Source organism: Podarcis bocagei, assembly GCF_964188305.1.
Source record: "Podarcis bocagei genome assembly, chromosome: 12".
Taxonomy (NCBI): domain Eukaryota; kingdom Metazoa; phylum Chordata; class Lepidosauria; order Squamata; family Lacertidae; genus Podarcis; species Podarcis bocagei.
The window spans coordinates 37,202,539-37,224,359 of record NC_138137.1 but is presented as its reverse complement, the minus strand read 5'-3'; the positions used below and the strand labels follow the sequence as shown (position 1 = coordinate 37,224,359).

The window sequence follows — 21,821 nt, the reverse complement described above, 5'->3', positions numbered from 1 at the left end:
TTAAGCAGCAGGTCATACATTCTCGAAAGTACCTTAATCTTTGGTTCTAGCAACTCCGTCTCCAGTTTCGATTTTTCCAACTGGAAACCCACTTTTCTGTCCATTTTGAATACCTCTTGAATTTGAGCATAATGTAGCCAGTCTCGCACCTTACCTTTTAATTTGTCCTGGCTTTGGAGCTTCCAATTATCTCCAACTCTTTCAATCAGTTCCCAATACTTTGGCCAGTAGGCCTCCATATTGGGCTTTTTTTTTGAAATCTTGGCTTCCACAGGTGATAGCCACCTCGGGGTCTTGCTTTCTAATAAGTCCTTGTACTTCGTCCAGACGGCAAAAATTGATTTTCTGACAATATGGTTTTTGAACAATTTATGAACCTTCGCCTTGTCATACCACAAGTATGCATGCCAACCATACACATTGTCAAACCCTTCCAGGTCTAGGACATCGGTGTTTTCCAACAGGAACCAATCCTTCAACCAGCAGAAGGCTGCAGCTTCATAGTACAACCTTAGGTCCGGCAGGGCAAACCCCCCTCTTTCTTTTGAGTCGGTTAGTATTTTAAATTTTATTCGGGGCTTTTTGCCCTGCCAGACAAACTTAGAAATATCCTTCTGCCATTTTCCAAAACATTCCATTCTGTCCACGACCTGAAGGGTTTGAAATAAGAACAGCATTTTTGGCAAAACACACATCTTTATAGCTGCAATTCGGCCTGACAAGGTAAGTTTCAATCTTGACCAAATATCCAGATCTTTTTTAATTTCCAACCAACATTTTTCATAGTTATCTTTAAAAAGATTTAAATTTTTGGTGGACAAATATACCCCCAGGTATTTCACTTTCTTAACCACACTTAGCTCTGTCTCTTTCTGATACCCCTCTATCTCTGTAGATGTCAAATTTTTGACCAAAACCTTAGTTTTTTGTTTATTTAACTTGAATCCCGCCACCCGACCAAACTCCAAGATAAGTTCCAAAACTCTTTTTGTGCTAGATACTGGCTCCTGTACTGTCAAGACAAGGTCATCTGCAAAGGCTTTCAGTTTGTATTGTTTCGCTCCGACCTCTATACCTTGCACCAACTGGTCCTCCCTAATCATATTCAGCAATACCTCCAGAACAGAGATAAATAGCAGAGGGGATAAAGGGCACCCCTGTCGTGTCCCTTTTTCAATTAGGAGTTCATCCGACACCACATTGTTCACTATCAACTTGGCTTTTTGCTCTGAATAAATTGCTTCTAGTCCATTTTCAAACCCCCGTCCCACTCCCATCCCCTTCAAGTTTTTCTTCATAAACATCCAAGAAATGTTGTCAAATGCTTTCTCCGCATCAATAAAGATTAAAGCAGCCCTTGTGTTTCTAATTCTCAACAATTCCAATATATCAATAATGTTCCTGATGTTATCAGACATGTGTCTACCAGGGAGAAAGCCTGCTTGGTCCTTGTGAATTACTTCGTTTAAAACGTTTTTAAGTCTACTTGCTAAAATGTCTGCAAATATTTTGTAATCCACATTCAGGAGTGAGATGGGACGGTAGTTCTTAAGCTGAGTCTTTTCCTTCTCTGACTTAGGAATCAATGTGATGAATGCTTCTTTCCACGTTTCCGGTGCCCTTCTCCCCTCCATAATCTGGTTGCAAACCTCCAGCAACGGTTGTATCAAACAATCCTTCAGAGTCTTATAATATTTGGAGGTGAGACCATCTGGGCCTGGAGATTTGCCAAGTTGCATATTTTGTATGGCACCTTCAATTTCCTGTTGAGTTATTTTACTGTTGAGAATTGATCTTTTATCTTGACTTATTTTGGATAGTCCATTTGTCCTCAAAAATTGGTCTATTTCCGATTCTTTCTGAGGCCCCTGTGCGTAAAGTTCTTTGAAATATCTGTGGAAGCACTTTCTTATTTCTTCTGGTTTCTGAACTATTTTTCCTTGAATCTCCAAGTTTGTGACCGTGTTTAGCTTTTGTCTTTTTTTCAATTGCCAAGCTAGCAACTTTCCACATTTATTTGCTGATTCAAACGATCTCTGCTTCATTTGTTTGATTTTCCACTCAATCTCTTGGTTAATCAATTTCGAATATTGTGCTTGATGGAATTTGATCTCTCTTAGCACCTCTTTTGACTTCGGATTAGTTCTCAGCTTTTTCTCTCCTTCACTTATTTTCTCTAGAATTTTTTCCTTTTTTCCATTCCAAAATTTTCTCTTTATTGTATTCTGTTGTATCAGAAACCCTCTCATTACAGCTTTACTAGCGTCCCAGATTATTCTTTTCTCCACCGTAGTATTCAAATTTATTTCAAAGTAGTCCTTTAGCGTTTTTTGGGCCTTCTTAACAATCTCTTGATCTCTTAGCAAGGTGTCATTCATTCTCCATCTGAAGGATCCAGTTGGGAAAAGTCTCAATTCCATTTTTAAGGCATTATGGTCGGAGCAGGTTTTTGGGCAGATTTCCACTTTTCTCGTTTTCGGAGCCAGCCCTCTAGATATCCAAATTTGGTCGATTCGTGTCCATGACAAGTGGGCCTCAGAAAAGAAAGTTCCTTCTTTACCCAAGGGGTTCCTTGTCCTCCAAATGTCAATCAAGTCCATATTGTCTGTCATTTCAAAGAAAGTTTTAGGGAGTCTGCCGTCTGTTGTTAAGTTTTGATTTTGAGATTTGTCCATATTTGTAGACACCACCCCATTCATGTCTCCCATCACAATAATATTTGCATAGTCCAGATAGTCCATCATTGTCTCATGCAGCTTCTTGTAGAATTCTGATTTTCCATCATTTGGCGCGTAGATTCCTAATATCAAAATCTTTTCCCCTTGTGTTTGGATTTCAATTGCGAGAATTCTTCCATGATCATCTTTAAATAGAAATTTTGGCGACAGGTTCTCCTTTGCATAAATTACAACACCTCTTTTTTTAACTTTGTCTGATGAGATAAATTCTTGGCCAAGTCTTTTATTGATTAAAACTTTCCTGTGGAGCCTAGTCACATGTGTTTCTTGCAAACATATTACATCCAATTGTTCTTTTTTTAGGATATGAAATATCCTTCTCCTTTTTTCCGGAGAATTCCCGCCATTTATGTTCCAACTAAGTAGCTGCAGAGACATCCTGTTCTAATTAAGATGTTCTTAAGATGGGGTGTCTTTCTTTTGTTCAGATCCCGAAGGTATAGGCGTTGGCCCACTTCCGGGCGGTGCTAGTGCTGGTAAAACTGGAAGCCAATCCGCTCCTTTTTGGAGATCTTCTCCGTGGTCGTGAAGGAACCTTTGGTTATCTTCAGGTGTTCTTATTTTAACCTTCCTTTCTTTGTAGGTGAAGGATAATCCCTGTGGAAACTCCCACCTATAGGGAATTGCGTTGTGTCTCAGCAATTTTGCTAATTCTGTATAGGTGGCTCTAAGGTCCAGCAGCTGCCTCGGAATATCTCTGTAAATTTCCACTCTTTTGTCTTGTATTTCAATTGCTTTTTTGAAGTGAAGGCCTAGGATCTTGTCTCTCTCTTCCTTTGTTCTTAAAATTATCAAGCAGTCTCTGGATCTGTCTTTCCTTACCAGTCTTCCCAATCTGTATGCCGAGACAATCCTAAAATCCGTGTCTTCCTTTAAACCCCAGAACTTCGAGAATTCCTGTGTTAAGTATCCAATCAAGTCTCCTTGCTCGAGTTCTGGAATACCTCTCAATTTGATGTTGCTCTCACGATTTTTCAGTTCCACCATTGACAGATAGACTTGTTGTTCACCCACCTGTTTGTGCAGGGGCCTAACTTCTCCTTTTATTTCTTCAACCTCTTTTTGTAGGACTCCCACTTTCTGGATTGCTTCTCCAGCTAATTCTCGATTTTCCGCTGTTGCTCCTTGCAATTTCTCTATGGCTTGCGTGTGCTGGGAAACTTGGTCAGTCAGTTTTTGGATCGAGGAAGTTGCTTTATCTATCTTCACAGACTGATCGTCCACCTTCTGATTTAAACTTGATAGTTGCTCCAATATTTGTTTTAATAGTGTGTCTGACCCACCTGCTGCCATATCTTCCTCAGTGGACTTCTCAGTTATTTCCCCTTGTTCTCTATAAGACACCAGTACAGCTGGAACCGACGATCGGCGTCCTTGGGTCAATGTTGTTTGTACAAATTGTGCTGGTCTTCTTTCCTTTTCCTTTTCTTTTTCCTTAGCCTCTTTAGATTCCTTTGCTTTAGACGCTCTTGTTCTCCCTGCACCACTCATTACACATCTGTCAATGTTCAAGGTCAAATTGTCTATTGTTCCATGGGAAAGACGAATTCAGGAGTAAACAGCCAGTGAGATGGAATTCAAAACAAAAGTCAGTTCCCAGGATTTTATAATCCGAAAGCCCTGTAGGGGGAGTGCCACCCGGTTTCAAAGACAAAGAAGGAAGTAATCCGCCATTAAAGTTCCAAATTGTTTCAGAACAGTAAATTCGTTAATCCAAAAGTCCCTTCATAAATTCAAGATCTCCCAAGGCACCTTTTATAAATCGACAGAGTTTCACGAAAGGTGCTTGTAACAGTATCCCAATCAGACTTTTCTGCTCAAATGTAACAATTACTTTCTAGCACTGTTTGCAACTGTTTCCGCAGTTTGACACAGTCTCTCTCTCTGGCAGCCCGACAATCTGGCTCTTTAAAAATACAGCCCAAAGAAGAAAAAAAATAGGAGGAAAGTCACCATCTGCTGCTTCTTTTAGTCAATATCCATTTCCACCTTCAGCTCAATAAAATAGGCAGATTTTATAGCACGAAAAAGTTTAAACTTCCCAAAGTCCCGTTTCAAATGCTTCCGTTTCTAAAAGCTTTGCTTTGATCTTGTCAGCAATGTCGGAAGACGGACTTCCCTTTTCTCGTCTCCCGCTTTCAGCCAAATTAGCCGAATTTCTTTTGCCAAATTTTAATCCCCTTTACTCACGGGTATGTTGCTTGCAGTTTAGCGTTGATTTTAGGAAGAAGGATCAGCGCTCATCTGTAACAGCCGCGCGGCTTCGCTTCCGCGGAAAGAGCGATGAACTCACAGCACCGCTACCCCTCCTTCACTCCGGGTCTCCTTACGGGGTCCCTTCTGTGCTTTCAGAGCAGCTTCTGGTGCCCGCCGAGTCCCACGGCCACGGGCTCACTCTACCCGTGGTTTATCTTAATGGGTCGTCGCTATGCCGCAGCGAGCGACCCTTTTCCGCGGAGCCCCTCTTCAGAGCCCGAAGAGGACCGCCATTACAGTTTCGCGCCGCCCCCGGAAGTCCTAAATTTGGAGAACTCTTGGGCCCATCTCAACTGCCTTTGGTTGAGCACTCGCGCCGTTCTCAAGTACTCTAGATTTTTATGGTCCGTGCACACTTGCACTTTATGTTGTGCACCAACTAGCAGATGCCTCCATCTCCGGAACGCCTCATGAATAGCAAGCAGTTCTCGGTCGTACACCGTGTAGTTCCTCTCGGATTTGTTCAGCTTCCGCGAGAAGAAGGCACACGGACGCCACTCCGACTCCTCCTTCCCCGGCTGCAGAAGAAGCACCGCCCCTATGGCTCTGTCAGATGCGTCTGTTTCAACCCTTAGCTTCTTTCGTAAATCCACATGCAGAAGTTGTTCTTCAGAGGCGAAGGCCCTTTTCAGTTCCTCAAACGCTCGCTCCGCCTCCGCCGTCCATACAAACTTCTTCTTACTGCTGAGACAGTCAGTGATGGGCGCCGTCAGATGGGCGAAGTTGCGGATGAACTTACGATAAAAGTTTCCAAACCCTAGGAACCTCTGCACATCCTTCTTGGTTTTGGGTGTTTTCCATTCCAGCACTGCCTGTACCTTGCCGGGATCCATGGCCAATCCCTTGTCTGACAGGCGGTACCCCAGGAATTCCACCTCCTTGGTATGGAACCGACACTTCTCCAGTTTGACCCACAGCCTGTTGGCTTGCAGTCTGCTCAACACTTCTCTGACGTCTCTCACATGTTGCTCCTCATTCTCAGAATACACCAACACATCATCTAGAAAGGCAACGCAATTCTTGTAGAGCAAAGGGCCCAGCACGTGGTTCATAAAAGATTGAAAACACGCGGAGCCTGCTTGTAATCCAAATGGCATAACGAGGTATTCAAACGCCCCCAAAGGGGTAAACATGGTGGTTTTCCATTCATCCCCTTTCCTTATGCGTATCAGGTTGTACGCCCCCCTTAGATCCAGCTTTGTGAAAATCTTTCCCTTCCTCACCATGGTCAAAATATCATCAATTCTGGGCATAGGGAACGCCACCGGTTCAGTCACTGCATTCAGCCGCCTAAAATCACATACAAGTCTCGGCTTGTCCGCATTTTTTTTGTCCACAAAGAACACTGGGCTCCCCCCTGCTGCTTTGGACTCTCTGATGAAGCCTCTCTTCAGGTTCTTGTCAATGAACCCTCGCAACTCCTGCATTTCCCTGTCTGACATGGCATACAACTTGCCCACGGGAAGCTGTGCTCCAGGGAGTAAATTGATCTGACAATCAAAGGGTCTATGAGGTGGTAGTTGGTCAGCTTCCTTCTCACTGAACACGTCGCTGAGATCTGCATACTGTGGTGGTACCTTCACCTTCCCCATTACTTCAGTCCCTGCTAGGGTGGCTTGGGCCCCTACTGAACCCTTCTCCCCTTTGCAGTGTTCTAGGCAATGTGCTGAACCAAAGGACACCACTCTTTGATGCCAGCCAACCAGCGGATCATGTAGAGCTAGCCAGCTCATTCCCAAAATAATGGGAGCGCCTCCCAGGGTGGCCACATTAAACGCTATCAGTTCTGTGTGCCTTGCCACCCTCATTATCATTGGGACAGTCTGCAAGCGGACTCCTCCTCCCAACAACTCCCTGCCATCAATCGTGGTCACCTGCAGGGGGTTGCTTAAAGGGATGGTCTGTATCTGGTGTTCAGCAGCAAACTCCTTGCTCATAAAATTGCAGGAGCTGCCTGAGTCCAATAGCGCCTTTATTTTTAGGGGGTGCCCATTCTGCAGCTCTAGCGACACTTCAATCACTAGAGCAGGTCGAGGAGCTTCTGGCACGGGCACTTTCACTGCTCTTTGGCCTGGCTGCAGTGCCCCAATTGTGGCAACCAGGCGTTGGCTTTTACCTGCTCCGCTCCCCCTTCTTCTCCCCCCTCAACAGCTCCCACCATCCCTTGCCATTCCTTCCTCTGGGGGCAGACTCTGGCAAAGTGGCCTGGCTGTTGGCAGAGATAGCATTTCCGGGGGCCCTTTCCCTCCTTCTTAGCTCCCTCGCTGGTTTTTGAAAATGCGCGCGCGCGCGCTGTTCCGATTTCCATCGGCTCTGCCGGCGGGAAAGCTGGCTCAGGAATGTCTGGAATGCGGAACTCCTTCCAACGTTCCCCTCTCCCTTCCCGCCTCTCCAAGGCTCTTGCCTCCTGCCGCGCTCCTATGGTCAGCGCAGATTTGGTCAGCTGATCCATAGACTCCGCCCTGGGGCTCCGTGCCAGCTCGTCTTTCACCCCCGAAGAAAGACCTTCTTCAAATAGCATTTGAACGGGTGCCGCCGATAAATCCCAACTCAGTCTGTGAATCAGCATGGTAAACTCAGTCCAATATTCACGGACAGATCGACTCCCCTGCTTACAAGCCATTAGCTGTCTGCGCACCACCCCTTCCTCAATATCGCTGGAAAACATGATATCCATTGCACGAAAGAACTTCATTGTGTCCTTTAGTATGTCATTGTGCGTTGCCATTAGGGGTCGAACCCAGTCTCTAGCCCCTTTCTCAAGATGCCCAATTACAAAAGCAACTCGCGATTCCTCATCAGGGAACTCATCGAACTGCACATTAAGGGCATATTGCATCTCTGTCCTAAAAGCATGGTAGTCCTTGGGGTCCCCCCCAAATTTCTGCACCAATCCTGGTACCTTTCTGGGGAATTGAGTGGCTCTCCCCTTCTTGTCTGCATCCTGAGCCCTTCTCTCCTCCAGCCTCGCCGTCTGCAGGGCCAGTTGAACCTCCAACGCTCGGTATCTATCTTCCAAGCTTGGACCAGCTCCAGCCCCTGCTCCTCCGGTTCCGGTTGGTTCGCTCATGATGCCTTCTCTTGCACAGGCAGCGTACAAAGACTGTCGGACTGCTGTGAGGGTTTGATTAGCTGCTTGTGCGTGAAAACGTGCTCCCTCAGAGTTTGTGCGCCCCCACAAACCTCCGTGTGTGACGGAGCTCCTCAGACATGTCTGCTCTAGTCACTAGTAGAGTCCGACAGTGGCTGCCTGCGGAAGCGTTTCCAGCAAAGAAGTTCCTTAACGGAAACGCGTCTCCTGGACTCACGGCGTGACAGTTTCCTGCGAGGTATGGGTCTCCCTATGGGAGACTCCGATACCTCCCCACTGTTCTCGCTGGAAGCCTCCCTGAGCCCTCCCTCCTGCTCGCATTCCCTCAGAGACCCACTCCTCCCCCTGCTGGTCCCTGCTTCAGCAGTTGAGTCTCTTTCATCCTGCCTGAGTCCCTCCACCACCTGATGCTCTGATGGCAGTTCCCTGACACGTACCAACCAAGCACATACATAGATCAGCACAAGAAGACCAACCTGGAACCATTTTGATTCCTAAACCGACCAAATGTTTTCTCTGTAAGGTCAAAGGAAAATGGAAAAGCCTCCCCATTGTCTTTTCCTTCACAAATCCTGTCTTAAGGGTATGTTTTTGTTTGAATAGGGTGTGACCCTGTGACCTGGTCCAGGAACTAAGTATTTATCACTACAAAAGACTGGCCAGGCTACCCAGGCTATCCAATCAAGTAACCTGCCAGATAGGAGATAAACAACGACAGGAGAAAAACAACATTCAAATTTCTGTTTTAAGACCGCCTTTTCTGCCTTTTTCTGTGATGTAGGTATGATGTATCTGAGGGGTGGTCTTAGGTTACACCCCTTCTGTGATGTATGTATGATGTTTCTGGGGGTGGTCTTGATCTACAGGGTGGCAATTTCAAAAGTCTTTATAAGGCCTTCTGCGCCATTTTTATGGGTTCCTCCTCTCTCCTGCGGGTGAGGGGAGCACCCTGTTGCAACAGATCAATAAAGATCAAGCTTACTAGCTGCTTTGCTTCTCAATATTCTCTGGTTGGCCTCTGTTATTTCTCTCCTACCAATAGGGAACCTATGTAACGACTCTATGTGGGCTCTTGGATACCCCATAAGGGAAAAGGGCAATTTTTGTTTACAACAGGGGAAACTTCAAAATTCCATCACCCATGAATTGTTTAATGCAGTCAAGAGTCACGAAATGGTGCCGGGTTAGCAGTAGCAGAAACTGATAGTTTAACTGGGTTTTAGAGTCATTGTAACCACCCCCACCCCCGATTCACGAACTGGAGGGGGAATCCAATGGGATCAGGGTTGGGGAGAAATCATGTACTCTAGAAAGGGCAGTTATCTCTGCTGATAGCTCTGCAAGTGCAGATATGCCATTGAGAGAGGGCCTACATCACATGATGCTATCAGACAAGGATGGAGGAAGGCAGAAATGAGGAACAAGGCTCTTCAAAGTGTTGGCTCTAGGAGGCCTGGAAAAACAGCATTTGGGCTCTGCGTTAGGGAGCAAAACAGTCTGTATTTTTTCAGATGGTCATTTAATAAATGCTAATTTAACTTTAAAGCACGAAAAAATGCTGAACACTTAGTTTGAAGCCACTTTCAATGCTCTTTTCTGTAGCTTGCATATATCTTGAGCTTTTAAAATGCCAATTCCCCTATTTGACAATTAGGTTTTGTTTTGTTTTAGTTTACATTATTTATCACTTTCACTGTTACTTCCTTTTTCGCAGCTCAACAGACCTTTTCAGTCTTCATGGCATGTACTGAAGGCTGAGGGAGGATGTGGAATCTGTAGAATAGAACTATGGACATGGAGGGCAATCTGTGCATATTCAACTACTCTGGAAAAGTATTCATTGTCTGTGCCATAGTATCTGAAAAAAGGCTGATATACCAATATATTTGCAAAAGCTGTATTAGTTACCTTGTTACCGAAGAAGTGCCAGCCTTGAGGACAGCCTCCAAGAGGTTCAGGCGTTGTCGGAGCAACAGTTGAAGGGGCAGAACTGTTACGCCTTTCGCAGATAAATCTATGCTCCATTTCACAATTGATGTCATTCCATAAGCCTGAACAGAGAAGTTGTTATGAGTCAACAGGTAAGCTCAAATCACTAGTACAGCCCATCAGGTACGTATTCCAAGTGATAGCTTAGCAACAAAAATAAAATGCAACAATAACAGCTGTACTGCAAGTATACTATGCTGTTTCATATAGAAGGTGATTTATAATGTAATATATATATATATGGAGTACTTCATATTAGAAATGACTTAATTAAAGCCTCCAAGTTATTAAAACAACATATAAACAACAAGTCGGGGTAGTATTTCCTAAACTCTCTCTTGCTGTACTCCTTTGCTCAGAGAATGCTGAATTACAACCCAATCCTAACAATGTCTAGTCAGAAGTATTTGATTGGTATCTGTGATGGAAAGCTCAGGTAGGCCAAAGTGTGATGATGCAGAGAGCTAAGTTGCAGCCTTACTCTGACTGGCTGCGGGTGCAGCTAGCCAGAGCAGGGCGGGCTCACCACTTTGGGAGGGAAAAAGGAAAAGCAGTTGAGAGTTGAGTTCCTGGCATTCATCTGGATACTATAAATAGCCTCTGAGCAGGGTGTATTCCGCCCTGAGGAAAATATCCACAGCCAGAGAAAGAAGTCTCTGAGCTTAGATTGAAAGCTAGTGATGAGTGTCCTTCAAGAGTATAAGAACCAGGTAGCTGAATTCGAGGCTGGAGAAGTGGAGTTGCAAGGGAACACTCTACGTGGGTCTCAGTTCAGTAGGAAGGGAATGAAACTTCCAGTGAGAGAAGTATAATTCCCAAAAGATAGGTGGGGTGGGGTGATCCCCTGGTCTGGTATACTAATAGAGGAGCCTCAGTAATTTGATTTACAGAAGGTTGGGAAACTGACAGAAAGTACCAACTTGTTTCAGACAGGGGCGTAGCTTGGTGGGCAGGAGGACCATAGGCCTGGGCCCACAAATTTGGGCAGGGGGGACACGAACCAAGTGCCCTACACAGGGATTCCCACCCTGCCCTGCCTGCTGCCGAATCCCTCACTGAATAGCCACGTGGCCAACACGGGGGGGGGGGGTGCCTGACAAGTGGCCGCCTGGGCTCCCACCTACACAGGGAGGCGGGCAGCACAGCGCAGTCCTGTGACCCCTCCGTGACATCTATTATTATTATTATTATTATTATTATTATTATTATTATTATTATGTTTCTTGAAAGAACTCTATCTCCTGACAAAATCTTTTGTTTTAACTGTTTTGTTGTAAAATAAAATCCTTCTCCTGTTTAACTTCCCTATGTCTCCAAGTACCAGAGTTTTCTTTTGTATAATAGCAAAAATAGCTAGTAGTAGTAAGAGGCCCCATGCCTCAGTATCCTTTAAAACACTTTAATACCCTGTCCTATCCAAAGGAAGACAATGATTGAGGTATAACATAATGGATTATCCTCGGTTTAATGTTTTAATTTTGGATGGAATAGTGATTGTGGTTCAGTGTGTGGTGCCTATTCACATTAATCCTCACCATTAAGCATGCACATTCTCAATAACTGCTTATAATAGTAACATTTTATTCTAATTACCTGTTTCACGATACATGACCACACAAAATTCGACTTCGTCTGCAAAGTTGGGTTCCCAGGGTGCCCAGGCTACATAGGTCACTGGAGTTCTATCCACCCAGCTATAGAAAATAACATGCGGTATTTAGTCCTTCATTTGCACTTCATAAGTTTACGGTGACTTTTGTTTTGTTTTTAACAAAGAGAATGTCAGGCTAAGAAAAGAAATATTTAGGCGTTGAATTTCCAAGCCTGCGACTTGACTCTTCAAGAAAAGCTGGCAGCACTAAGAATGCTGAGCAGGATTAATGGATATAATGGCAATTTTTAAAAAAAACATTACATTGAAAAACCTTCCTATGGTGAGGAATGGGGTCTGAATGTGGGTCAGTGTGATAGGAAGACCAGCTGAAAAGTACTTTCTCCCTCTTCCTGTATGTCATGAAAAGCTGAACGTTATTGCTGAACCACATTCAGAGTGTGGTTGGGAGCAGAGGGCAACAGAAACTAGGGGTGCACGACATCCAAGCTATGTACAGGAACAGGAGGATTCAGGAAGAGAGGAGGGTGGTGCCATCTTTCTCAGAGGAGAAAGAAAGTACAGGGAGAAAGGAGTGTGACAGCCTTGGAGGAAATATAACATTGTATGATTGTAATTAAGAGGTTGGCACCGTTAGCCCTATTGTAAATAGGAGAGGCAAAGGAGTGCTGACAGCCTAATAAAAGAGATAATTCTTAGGGCTTGTCAGGGGTCCTTTACCTTTACCTACCTGGAAAGAGCAGGGCTCTATAGGGCACACCTGACCATAGGGCGCACCTAATTTTCAGAGGGGGAAATCAATGAAAAAAATATGATCCCCCCCCCAGCTCTGGGAGCAGCGGACAGGCTGAACGCAGCCTGTGCACTTCTCCCAGACCTTCTCTCTGCTATTGCGGGAGGTGGGGGAATTCGCCCATCTCCTGCAAAAGCCCACAGGAGGGAGAAGGGACTGACTCAGCCAGTCAGTCCCTTCTCCCTCCTTGGGGAAACGCCCCGAAGAGTGGTGCGCTCTTTAAAGGCTGTGCGGCTCCTGCGGGCTTTTCTACGAGGTGGGGGAATTCCCCCACCTCGTAGAAAACCCGCAGAAGCCGCACAGCCTTTAAAGAGCGCACAGCTTTTGCGTGCTTTTGCAGGAGGTGGGGGAATTCCCCCATCTCCCGCAAAAGCCCACAGGAGCCGCGCACCCTTTAAAGAGCGCGTCACTCCTGCGGGCTTTTCAACCGAGCTTGTGGGGCTGGCGCTGGGGGGAAGCGCTGCTTTTCCCCACCGCCAGCCTCAAAACCAAGTTGGGGAGCAGCGCGAAGGCGTCACGCGCCTTCCCGCTGCCCCCCGAGCCTGTAGGGCTGGCGTGGGGGGAAGCGCTGCTTTTCCCCACCGCCAGCCTCAAAGACCAGACTCTCCTGGCTTCGCTTTGCTATCGCTGAAGCCAGGGAGCCTGCATTCGCTCCATAGGACACACACACATTTCCCCTTACTTTTTGGAGGGGAAAAAGTGCATCCTATAGAGTGAAAAATACGGTACCTTTTGCCCTGCTCTTTCCAGGTAGGTAAAGGTAAAGGACCCCTGACAATTAAGTCCAGTCGTGAATGACTCTGGGGTTGCGGCGCTCATCTTGCTTTAAAGGTCAAGGGAGCCGGCGTTTGTCCACTTCCACAGACAGTTTTTCCAGGTCATGTGGCCAGCATGACTAAGCCACTTCTGGCAACACCAGAGCAGCGTACGGAAATGCCGTTTTCCTTCCCACCGGAGTGGTACCTGTTTATCTACTTGCACTGCGTGCTTCCACACTTTAAAGCTCTGTGTCCGAGCATTGTTGTTTTCCTTGCCCAGAGATAGCCCCACGAAGACCTCCTCTTTAGTGCTCAATTGGAGCAAACAGACATTCAGAGGGGAGGGGGGTTTCCAGAGTTTGTCCTTAGCTCTGATTCAGCAGTAAAGAGTGGGTTTTCATGGCAAAAGCGCTGGGAAGGGGGTGCTCAGACATGGACACAGAACTTTAAAGCATGGATCATGCCTGGAAAAGAGTGCAAAGGTAAGTGTGGGTAAATCCATACAATCCCAGTGGCAAGCCAGAGATGGATGGGAATGGATAGAGGGAAATAAATCCCCCCCCCCGACCATGAAATTATTTCATTTCCATTGGAAACATAGATTTCTCTGCAGTTTGGGGGCATGTGGGTGCTGGATCCTTTGGAGCCAGGCTTTCCCTCTAGCCTGTTTCTGGCACACTCACTTTCCAGCTTTACTGACATTGAGCTTTCATAGCAATGGGACAAGATAGGGACAAAGTAGTTGAATGGAATCTCTCTCTCCAAGATCAGACCTCCCTCTGCACTCCCAGAGCAAGAAATGCAAGCTTCCTATGGCCTCTGTAGCACCATCGCAGTGTATCTGCTCAAAACAGTCAAAATGTTGGCAGAAAATCCTTATATCCAGATTATTTTAATGCCAATCTAGCTATTATCTAAGAGAAACGTAATACATAATTACCGTTTTAAAATCTGATTTCCATTTTTTATTTTTCTGTTCGCTTACCCAAAACTTCTATCCGGACCCAGAATTAAACCAATGAAAACGTTTCCTTCAGTTCTGAAAGTAATGTCCTACAACATACACAGGGGAAGATGGGGAAGAAACACAATAAATTACTGGTGTTCTCCAGTTGAAAATATGTCAGTTATTCCACACGAAGTTCAGAGTTTACAAATCAGGCCATATGGAAAGAAGCTAGTAATGATAAACAAGAGCAACAGTGATTGTGCTCTTCAACTGAGTTTAAAAGCAGGGCATGAAACTCATTTCTTTTCTTCAACAACTGGAATCCAGACTAAGTTAGAGAGCAATCCTGGCTCCTCTCTCAATTCATACCTGGACAGTGTGTGTGTGTGTGTGTGTGTGTGTGTGTGTGTGTGTGTGTGTGTTAGGGTGGCATATGGTCACCTCAATGCTTGCCCAGAGAGGAATGCTGCTGGTTGAGATGTCTCTGCTGTGGCAGAGATCCCAGCTTTGCCCAGCAGAGTGGGAAGGTACCATTGGTAGTCGTAGTTGTCCCGTCCCCCGTCCCCACACGAGCAGTAGTCAGCAGAATCTGCTGATTCCAAAGTCCCGTGAATTTCCCAAGTGCCATGATTGTTAAGTATAAGTGTTTAAGTGTACATTGAAATGGAAAATAACTGTGTTCTCTGTATGCATTCTGCTGAAAGCGTAGCATGGAAACTTCCACTGAAGCTTAATGCTAGAGAAGCAGAGTGCCTGACAGTTGATAATTTACTTAGAATGTATCTCTGCTGACTCTCACATGAAAAAGGTATTCAGTTACAAATCTCCGTTTTTTGTGTGGGTCGGTCTTTGCTCTCTCTTTCTCAAGCACCAGAGAAGAAAGGATGGGCAAATGATTCTCTCTAGGGGCAGAGCCTCAGGCTGCAATCGAGGCTGTGGGAGAAACAGAGCTTTGATTTCAGCGCTGAGTGAAGTGCTGAGTGACCCTCCAAGTGTCCCTATTTTCCAGGGATGTCCCTGATTTAGAGAAGCTGCCCTAGTTTCTGATTTGATCCCAGAATGTCCTACTTTTCCTTGGGACGTCCCTATTTTCACTGGAGAAATGTTAGAGTGTAAGGATCCCCCCCCCAGCTGTCTGAAGGCAATCCTGCATGGGGAAGTTTTATAAATGTTTAATGTTTTATTATGTTTTTATATATGTTGGAAGCTGCACAGAGTGTAAGATGTGTGCAGTATAACTCACATAGGATTGCACCGTTAATCTCTGCAAGCTTCTGGTGACATCCTGAAGAAAGGGTTTAGCAGGCAACAAAATGGTCATGATCAAACAATTCATCTGGCTTTTTAAAAAAAACAAAAACCAAAAACACAAAAAGCCTAGTGATATGTGATCAGAAGGGAAAATATATCTCATATATTTCTTACATATTTCCACAAAAACTTGCTTTCACTTCCACTTTCAATAACAGCAAGATCTCCAGCGTGCTTTTTGCAGAATCTCCGGGCTCTTCCTGCAGTTAAAGTTGTGTTACTGAAATAGTACTCAGTGCCACTGAATGCAATCCAGCCGTCTTCAGTTACTTGAAATGGATATGCTGCAAAAGAAGAATAAATGTCCTCCCCATTTAATTTAAGATACTTTAAATATTATAAAATGAAATACAAGAGTACAAATAAATTTACTTCGCACAACCAGAGGTGAAGCCAAGCAATTTTAATAGTCCTAACTGGGGTGACCCCAACAGTGATGTGTGTTATTTCAGTTTTGAAGCACACCGTGAACATGTCCACCCTCCTGCCCCCAGCACTCCATGCTTTAGCACTGCTACATTAGAGTAAACCAACAACAAAACAGCTGTATGACCGTAATAATATATACTTAAAATGAAAGAGCACCTTGGAGCCATGAACAACAGATTCTGAAGAAAAACTTGACTAGTTCAGTGGTGATGATCATGGCATGATTTGGGGTGGGGGCTGAAATGCAAGTATGTAAGACTGAAGAAAAAGCACTCTGTGCGTGCTTAAAGGTACTAGCTTATGTCTCCACATATTGTGGCTAGTCAGCCACCCATATTTGTTTTTGGGCAAGGTGTGTGAAAGGTTGGTCATGGTTCAGATGCTCTTGAGGAGAACGGATGGTTTTGACCTATTTCAGTCTGGGCTAAGCACCAGATTAGCCTTCATCCCTGGTGGATGATATTGTTTGTGTCCGAGAGGGAGAGTAGGAATGGAACCATTCTTCTTTAACAGAAATCAGTGAAATTTACTTCCAAGTAGATGTGCAGAGGATTTGGGCTAGATGATTCTCAGGATCTCTTTCCAACTCTACAATTCCATGATTCTATGAGATAATTTCCCTCTTAACTCTCAGTCACACTCAATAGTTACCTAGTGCAACCAAACTTCAGACAGTCAGGTTTTTCTGAAGATCCCAGCAGGAGAACCACTCCCAAGGCTCACTAATATGAGAATAAGACAATGAGCAGCCAATAATACCTGAAACTTAGGAACATAGGGAGCTGCCTAAGGCAGACCACTGCTCCATCTAGTTGAGTATACTGTCAACACTGCCGGGTAGTGGTCTCCAGGGTTTCAGTCAGGGATCTCTCCCAGTCCTTCCTGGAAATATGGTGGACCTAGGACCTCCTTCATGCAAAGCAGATGTTCTACCACTGAGCTACAGTCCTTTTACATTTTTGTGTAACTCATTTCAGAGGAGTGAGGAAGCCCAGACCAGGGAGATCTACCATTGGCTCCTCAGCCTCAGCCCAGTATACCTGAAGAAGTGTCTCAGCCCGGACACTGAGGTCCAGCTCCGATGGCCTTCTTGCGGTTCCCTCACTGCAAGAAGTGAAGCTATAGGGAAACAGTCAGAGGGCCTTCTTGGTAGTGGCGCCCTCCCTGTGGAATGCCCTCCCATCAGATTTCAAGGAAATAAACAACTAGCTGAGTTTTAGAAGATATCTGAAGGCAGCCCTGTTTAGGGAAGTTTTTAATGTTTGATGTTTTATCACTTTATTATTATTAATAATAATATTATGTTGGCAGCCACCCAGAGTGGCTGGGGAAACCCAGACAGATGGACGGGGCATAAATAAATTGTTGTTGTTGTTGTTGTCGTATTCATCATCAGAAAACTTTCAATGGCTGTCGAGAACTGCTAGAGCAGTTCCTCCCCAGCATTCCTTAGGGCTACTTAAAAGCTGCTTGTTCTGAGGGAAGACAGGAATTGGAGTGCCCAGGCTCAGGGAGCACAAGTATCTTTGGCTCCTGACAGAAGCACCCTCGACTTGAGAGAGCTGTTTAAGCAGACCCACCCCATCACCTTTCATGATGCTGCTTAAGGAAGACCTGTGTGATGTGAGAGAAGACAGTATGGGCCAACATACCAAAGTCATCGCTTGGTTCCGGTTTTAATGGTACACCTGAAAAACGAAACAGGAGTCCATGACAAAGAAAGGAAAGGGTTATTTCTAGCATTTCACATTTCTACATTTCTGAGGCACAGCTAATAACCCTATGTGAAAGAACTATCAGTAGCTTCCTGTATTCACAACAAGCTTGTTCTCATCAAAATGGCAGCCAAAGCTCTGGACTCTGCAACATTCATAATGAAAGCTAAATTAATTTCACATTATTTTTTCCCTCATCACAAAAGGCCAGGTGAGTAGCAAGTATGTTGTTTTTTTAAAAATAAAAAAATAAAAAGCCAGTTTCAGCAGTGCAGAAAAAAGTCCTCTTCACTTTGCTTCACGAACTTGTCGTAATTTAAAAGTAATCTTACCAACTCCAATTCAAACCTTGATTTTGTATATCCAAATCCATTTTTGTTTTTATCTTCTTTAAACATCTCATTGACTTGATGATAACGCAACCAGTCATTCGCCATACATTTTACATCTTCATATGGCTTTAGCTTCCATTGGTTCTCCATCTCTATTAGTAATTGTTCATAGGTGGCCCAATTTTTACTCATATTTCTCTTTTTTACACTCATTGCCTCAAGCGGCGAGAGCTACCATGGTATCTTACGTTCTAATAAATTTTTATATCTATCCCACACCTCATACAATGACTTTTGAAATATGTGGTTTCCAAATCCTTTATGAACTTTTACTTTGCCATACCATAGATATGCGTGCCATCCGAATCTGTTGTCAAATCCTTCTAGATCTAAAATATCTGTATTCTTCAACAATATCCCGTCCCTTAACCAACAAAGACATGATGCTTAATAATACAATTTCAAATCTGGTAGGGAGAAGCCTCCTCTTTCTTTTATATCTGTTAACCATTTAAATTTAATTCTTGGCGTCTTCCCTTGCCAGATATATTTTGAAATTGCTTTTTGCCACTCTCTAAAGATACCAACTCCGTTTATATGGATTGATTGAAACGAAAACAACATTTTCAGTAGCACTCTCATTTTAATAACTGAAATCCTACCAATTAAGGATAGTTTCATTCTTCTCCACACTTCTAAGTCCCTCTTAATACCATTCCATACCGGTGTGTAATTGTCTTTAAATAAATTTATATTTTTCTATGTTAACCAGATTCCTAGATATTTAACTTTTTTAACAACCTCTATTCCACTCAGATGCAGCAATGTATCAATCAAATCTCAGTTCATATTTTTCACTAACATTTTTTTTCTTGTTTAATTTGAAACCTGCTACTTGTCCGAATTGTTCTATTCTTTCTAGTGCTTTTCTAGCACTAGTTAATGGTTCTTCCACTGTTATGACTAAGTCATCTGCAAAGGCCTTTAACATAACCACCGTTCAAAATCTTGCCTAATACCAAATTTCCTTTGATTTACCCATAATACTGACCTTTGATGCCTATTTTGAACATATGGCTCAACGTTCTGCGTCACTAGTCTGTTACATTGTATATATGAACACTCTAATAGATTTATTTCTACCTTTGGAATGATATCATTATTCTATCATATATGATTTAACAGTTATTAGCCTACGTGTTGTGTCTATATTTCTGTGATTGGTTCTCATTGCAACACAGGGGTTTGTTTTTGTCAGCTAAAGAAGAGTGGCAAGAGAAATTGATGAACTACCATATTTTTCGCCCCATAGGGCGCACCTAGTTTTTTGGGGGGGGGGATAAAGGGGGGAATTATCCCCCCCCCGGCGCGGGGCTGGGTCGGGGGAAGCCTGAGCTTCCCCCGAAGTCGCGCCGGGTTCCCACGGCTTGCGGAGAGTTGCGCGAAGCTCGCCCCAGGCTTCGGGATGCAGAGGAAGACACTTCTGTTCTACCTCCAGCTTCGCAGGACAAGCGCGTGGCTGAAGGGTCGCTGCGCAGTTCTCCCTCTCTGCGCAACACCTCTCCTGTGAAGGAGAGGCGCTGCGCGGAGAGGGAGAACTGCGCAGCGCCCTTCAAGCGAAGCTGGAGGAGGAACAGAAGAGACAGCTGCCATAGCCACGCGTCACCTCTCCAGCTGGGAGAGGGTTGAAGGGCTATTCCTTAGCCCCGCGCACACTCTCCGGGCTGGAAAGGTGGCACACGGCTAAAGAGGCTGCTGCCATAGCCACGCGCCACCTCTCCAGCCGGGAGAGGCTGCGCGCGGCTATGGCAATACCCCCACCTCCCGCAAAAGCCCACAGGAGCCACGCACCCTTTAAGTAGCACGCGGCTCCTGTGGGCTTTTCTATGAGGTGGGAGAAGGGACTGACTGGCCGCGTCAGTCCCTTGTCCCTCCTGAGGAAAAGCCCGCAAGAGCCGTGCGGAGCTTGTGTGCGGCTTTTGGGAGCTTTTCCTGCCTGCATCCCCCCACCATAGGACGCACACACATTTCCCCTTCATTTTTGGAGGGGGAAAAGTGCGTCCTATAGGGCGAAAAATCCGGTATGCTGAGATGGCAAGATTAACCGGGAAAATTTGGAACTAGCAGGACCAGACTTTCCTAAAGTTCGGCCCCGAACACACTGACCAGATGCTTGGAAGCTGTGGCTCGATGGTTTCGGGGGAGCCGATTGAAACTAAATCCTTCACAGACAGAGGTCCTATGGCTGGGTCGGGATGGCATGGGGATGAGGGACCAACTCCCTTCTCTTGCGGGGGCCCAATTAGTGCCATTGCCTTCCGTTAAGAGTTTGGGTGTAATCCTTGACGCCTCCCTTTCCATGGAGGTGCAGGTTACAGCAACAGCCAAAGCGACATTTTTCCACCTTCGCCGCATCAAGCAGTTGGTCCCTTACCTTTCCCGCCCCGACCTGGCCACAGTGATCCATGCGACGGTCATCTCCAGGCTTGACTACTGTAATTCGCTCTACGCGGGGCTGCCCTTGAAGCTGTCCCAGAAACTCCAGCGGGTGCAGAATGCTGCAGCGAGGCTCCTCACGGGGTCTCTGCCTTGGGAGTGCTTTTCAAGCTGCACTGGCTCCCGGTGGAGTACAGGGTCAGATTTAAGGTGCTGCTTTTGACCGTTAAAGCCCTTCACGGCCTAGGACCCTCGTACCTACGGGACCGCCTCTCCCGGTACGCCCCATGGAGAGCCTCAAGGTCCATAAATAGCAACACCCTAGTGGTCCTGGGCCCTAAGGAAGTTGGATTGGCTTCAACCAGAGCCAGGGCCTTTTCAACTCTGGCTCCGGTCTGGTGGAACGCTCTTCCTCATGAGACCAGGGCCCTGCAGGATCTGATTTCTTTCCGCAGGGCCTGTAAGACAGAGTTGTTCCGCCTGGCCTTTGGCTTGGAGCCCATTTGATTCCCTCCCCCTCTTTCTTTTTTCTTTTCCTTCTCCTCCTGCGATGAGGATACATTTTAATATTTTAATGTTTCAATATTTTAATGTTGTATTTTAATTTTGTTTTTAAGTTGTAATCATTCAACTTGTTTTTATTATTGCTTGTAAGCCACTCTGAGCCCAGCCTTGGCTGGGGAGGACGGGGTATAAATAAAAATTATTATTATTATTATTATTATTATTATTATTATTATTATTATTAGAATGGAAGAAGTTTTTGACATATTTGGAAAGCAACTGTAAGCAATTGACATCGCTTGTAGATTTAAAAGAAGCTTTGTAAGAGTAATATACGGTATAAGTTATTGTGAAAAGAATTAAGAATAGGTACTAAGATTTGAATTTATAGGAATAACTCTAGTAACAAAATGCATAATTAGAAAAGATTTTAGAAAAACATCGGTCAAGGTTGAAGGAAGTCTTATGCTGTGATAGCCAAAGATTTTGAAATGATGTTTAAAAGGATGATATGCTGGAAAATATGTGTAAAAACGAATAAAACATTAAACAAACAAATAAATAAACAAACAAACAAATAAATAAATGTAATCTTACCTCTCTTTATTTGACAAACCCAGTTGTGAAAACTCTCACACCATTCCGGTTTCCACCATGAATAATGTAGAATCACTCCTCTGCAATCTTTGTCTTTGTAATAGTTAGGCGAAAAGTATTTTTGTAAGTCAAGCTACAATAGGAATAAAGATTTCATTAGTGATTTACAGAAAAGGAGACTCAGCTACACTGGCAAAGACAAAGTGCTTTATATGCATTGTTTATGCATTCTCACGCTTTGACACCAGATGATGATATGGAGTTCCATTTTTGTTAAGCGGAATAATTAATAATAATAATGATGATGATGA

At 44.7% G+C, this 21,821-nt stretch overlaps 1 protein-coding gene across 2 annotated transcripts in view; it reads right to left on the bottom strand.

The window, feature by feature from the left end:
- The window catches only part of LOC308569356 (macrophage mannose receptor 1-like), a 56,146-nt gene that overhangs the window by 17,210 nt on the left and 17,115 nt on the right, over positions 1-21,821 (bottom strand). For both annotated transcript variants that reach the window (XR_014000681.1, XM_081163138.1), the window contains exons 15-20: positions 21,511-21,643; positions 17,579-17,614; positions 15,612-15,781; positions 14,223-14,290; positions 11,668-11,768; positions 9,994-10,136 (exon numbers count right to left, since the gene is read on the bottom strand). Coding sequence is in view for 1 of the 2 variants with exons in the window: in XM_081163138.1 (XP_081019264.1) it covers positions 9,994-10,136; positions 11,668-11,768; positions 14,223-14,290; positions 15,612-15,781; positions 17,579-17,614; positions 21,511-21,643 (651 nt within the window). In the remaining variant the exon portion in view is untranslated. The remainder of the gene's footprint in view (positions 1-9,993; positions 10,137-11,667; positions 11,769-14,222; positions 14,291-15,611; positions 15,782-17,578; positions 17,615-21,510; positions 21,644-21,821) is intronic.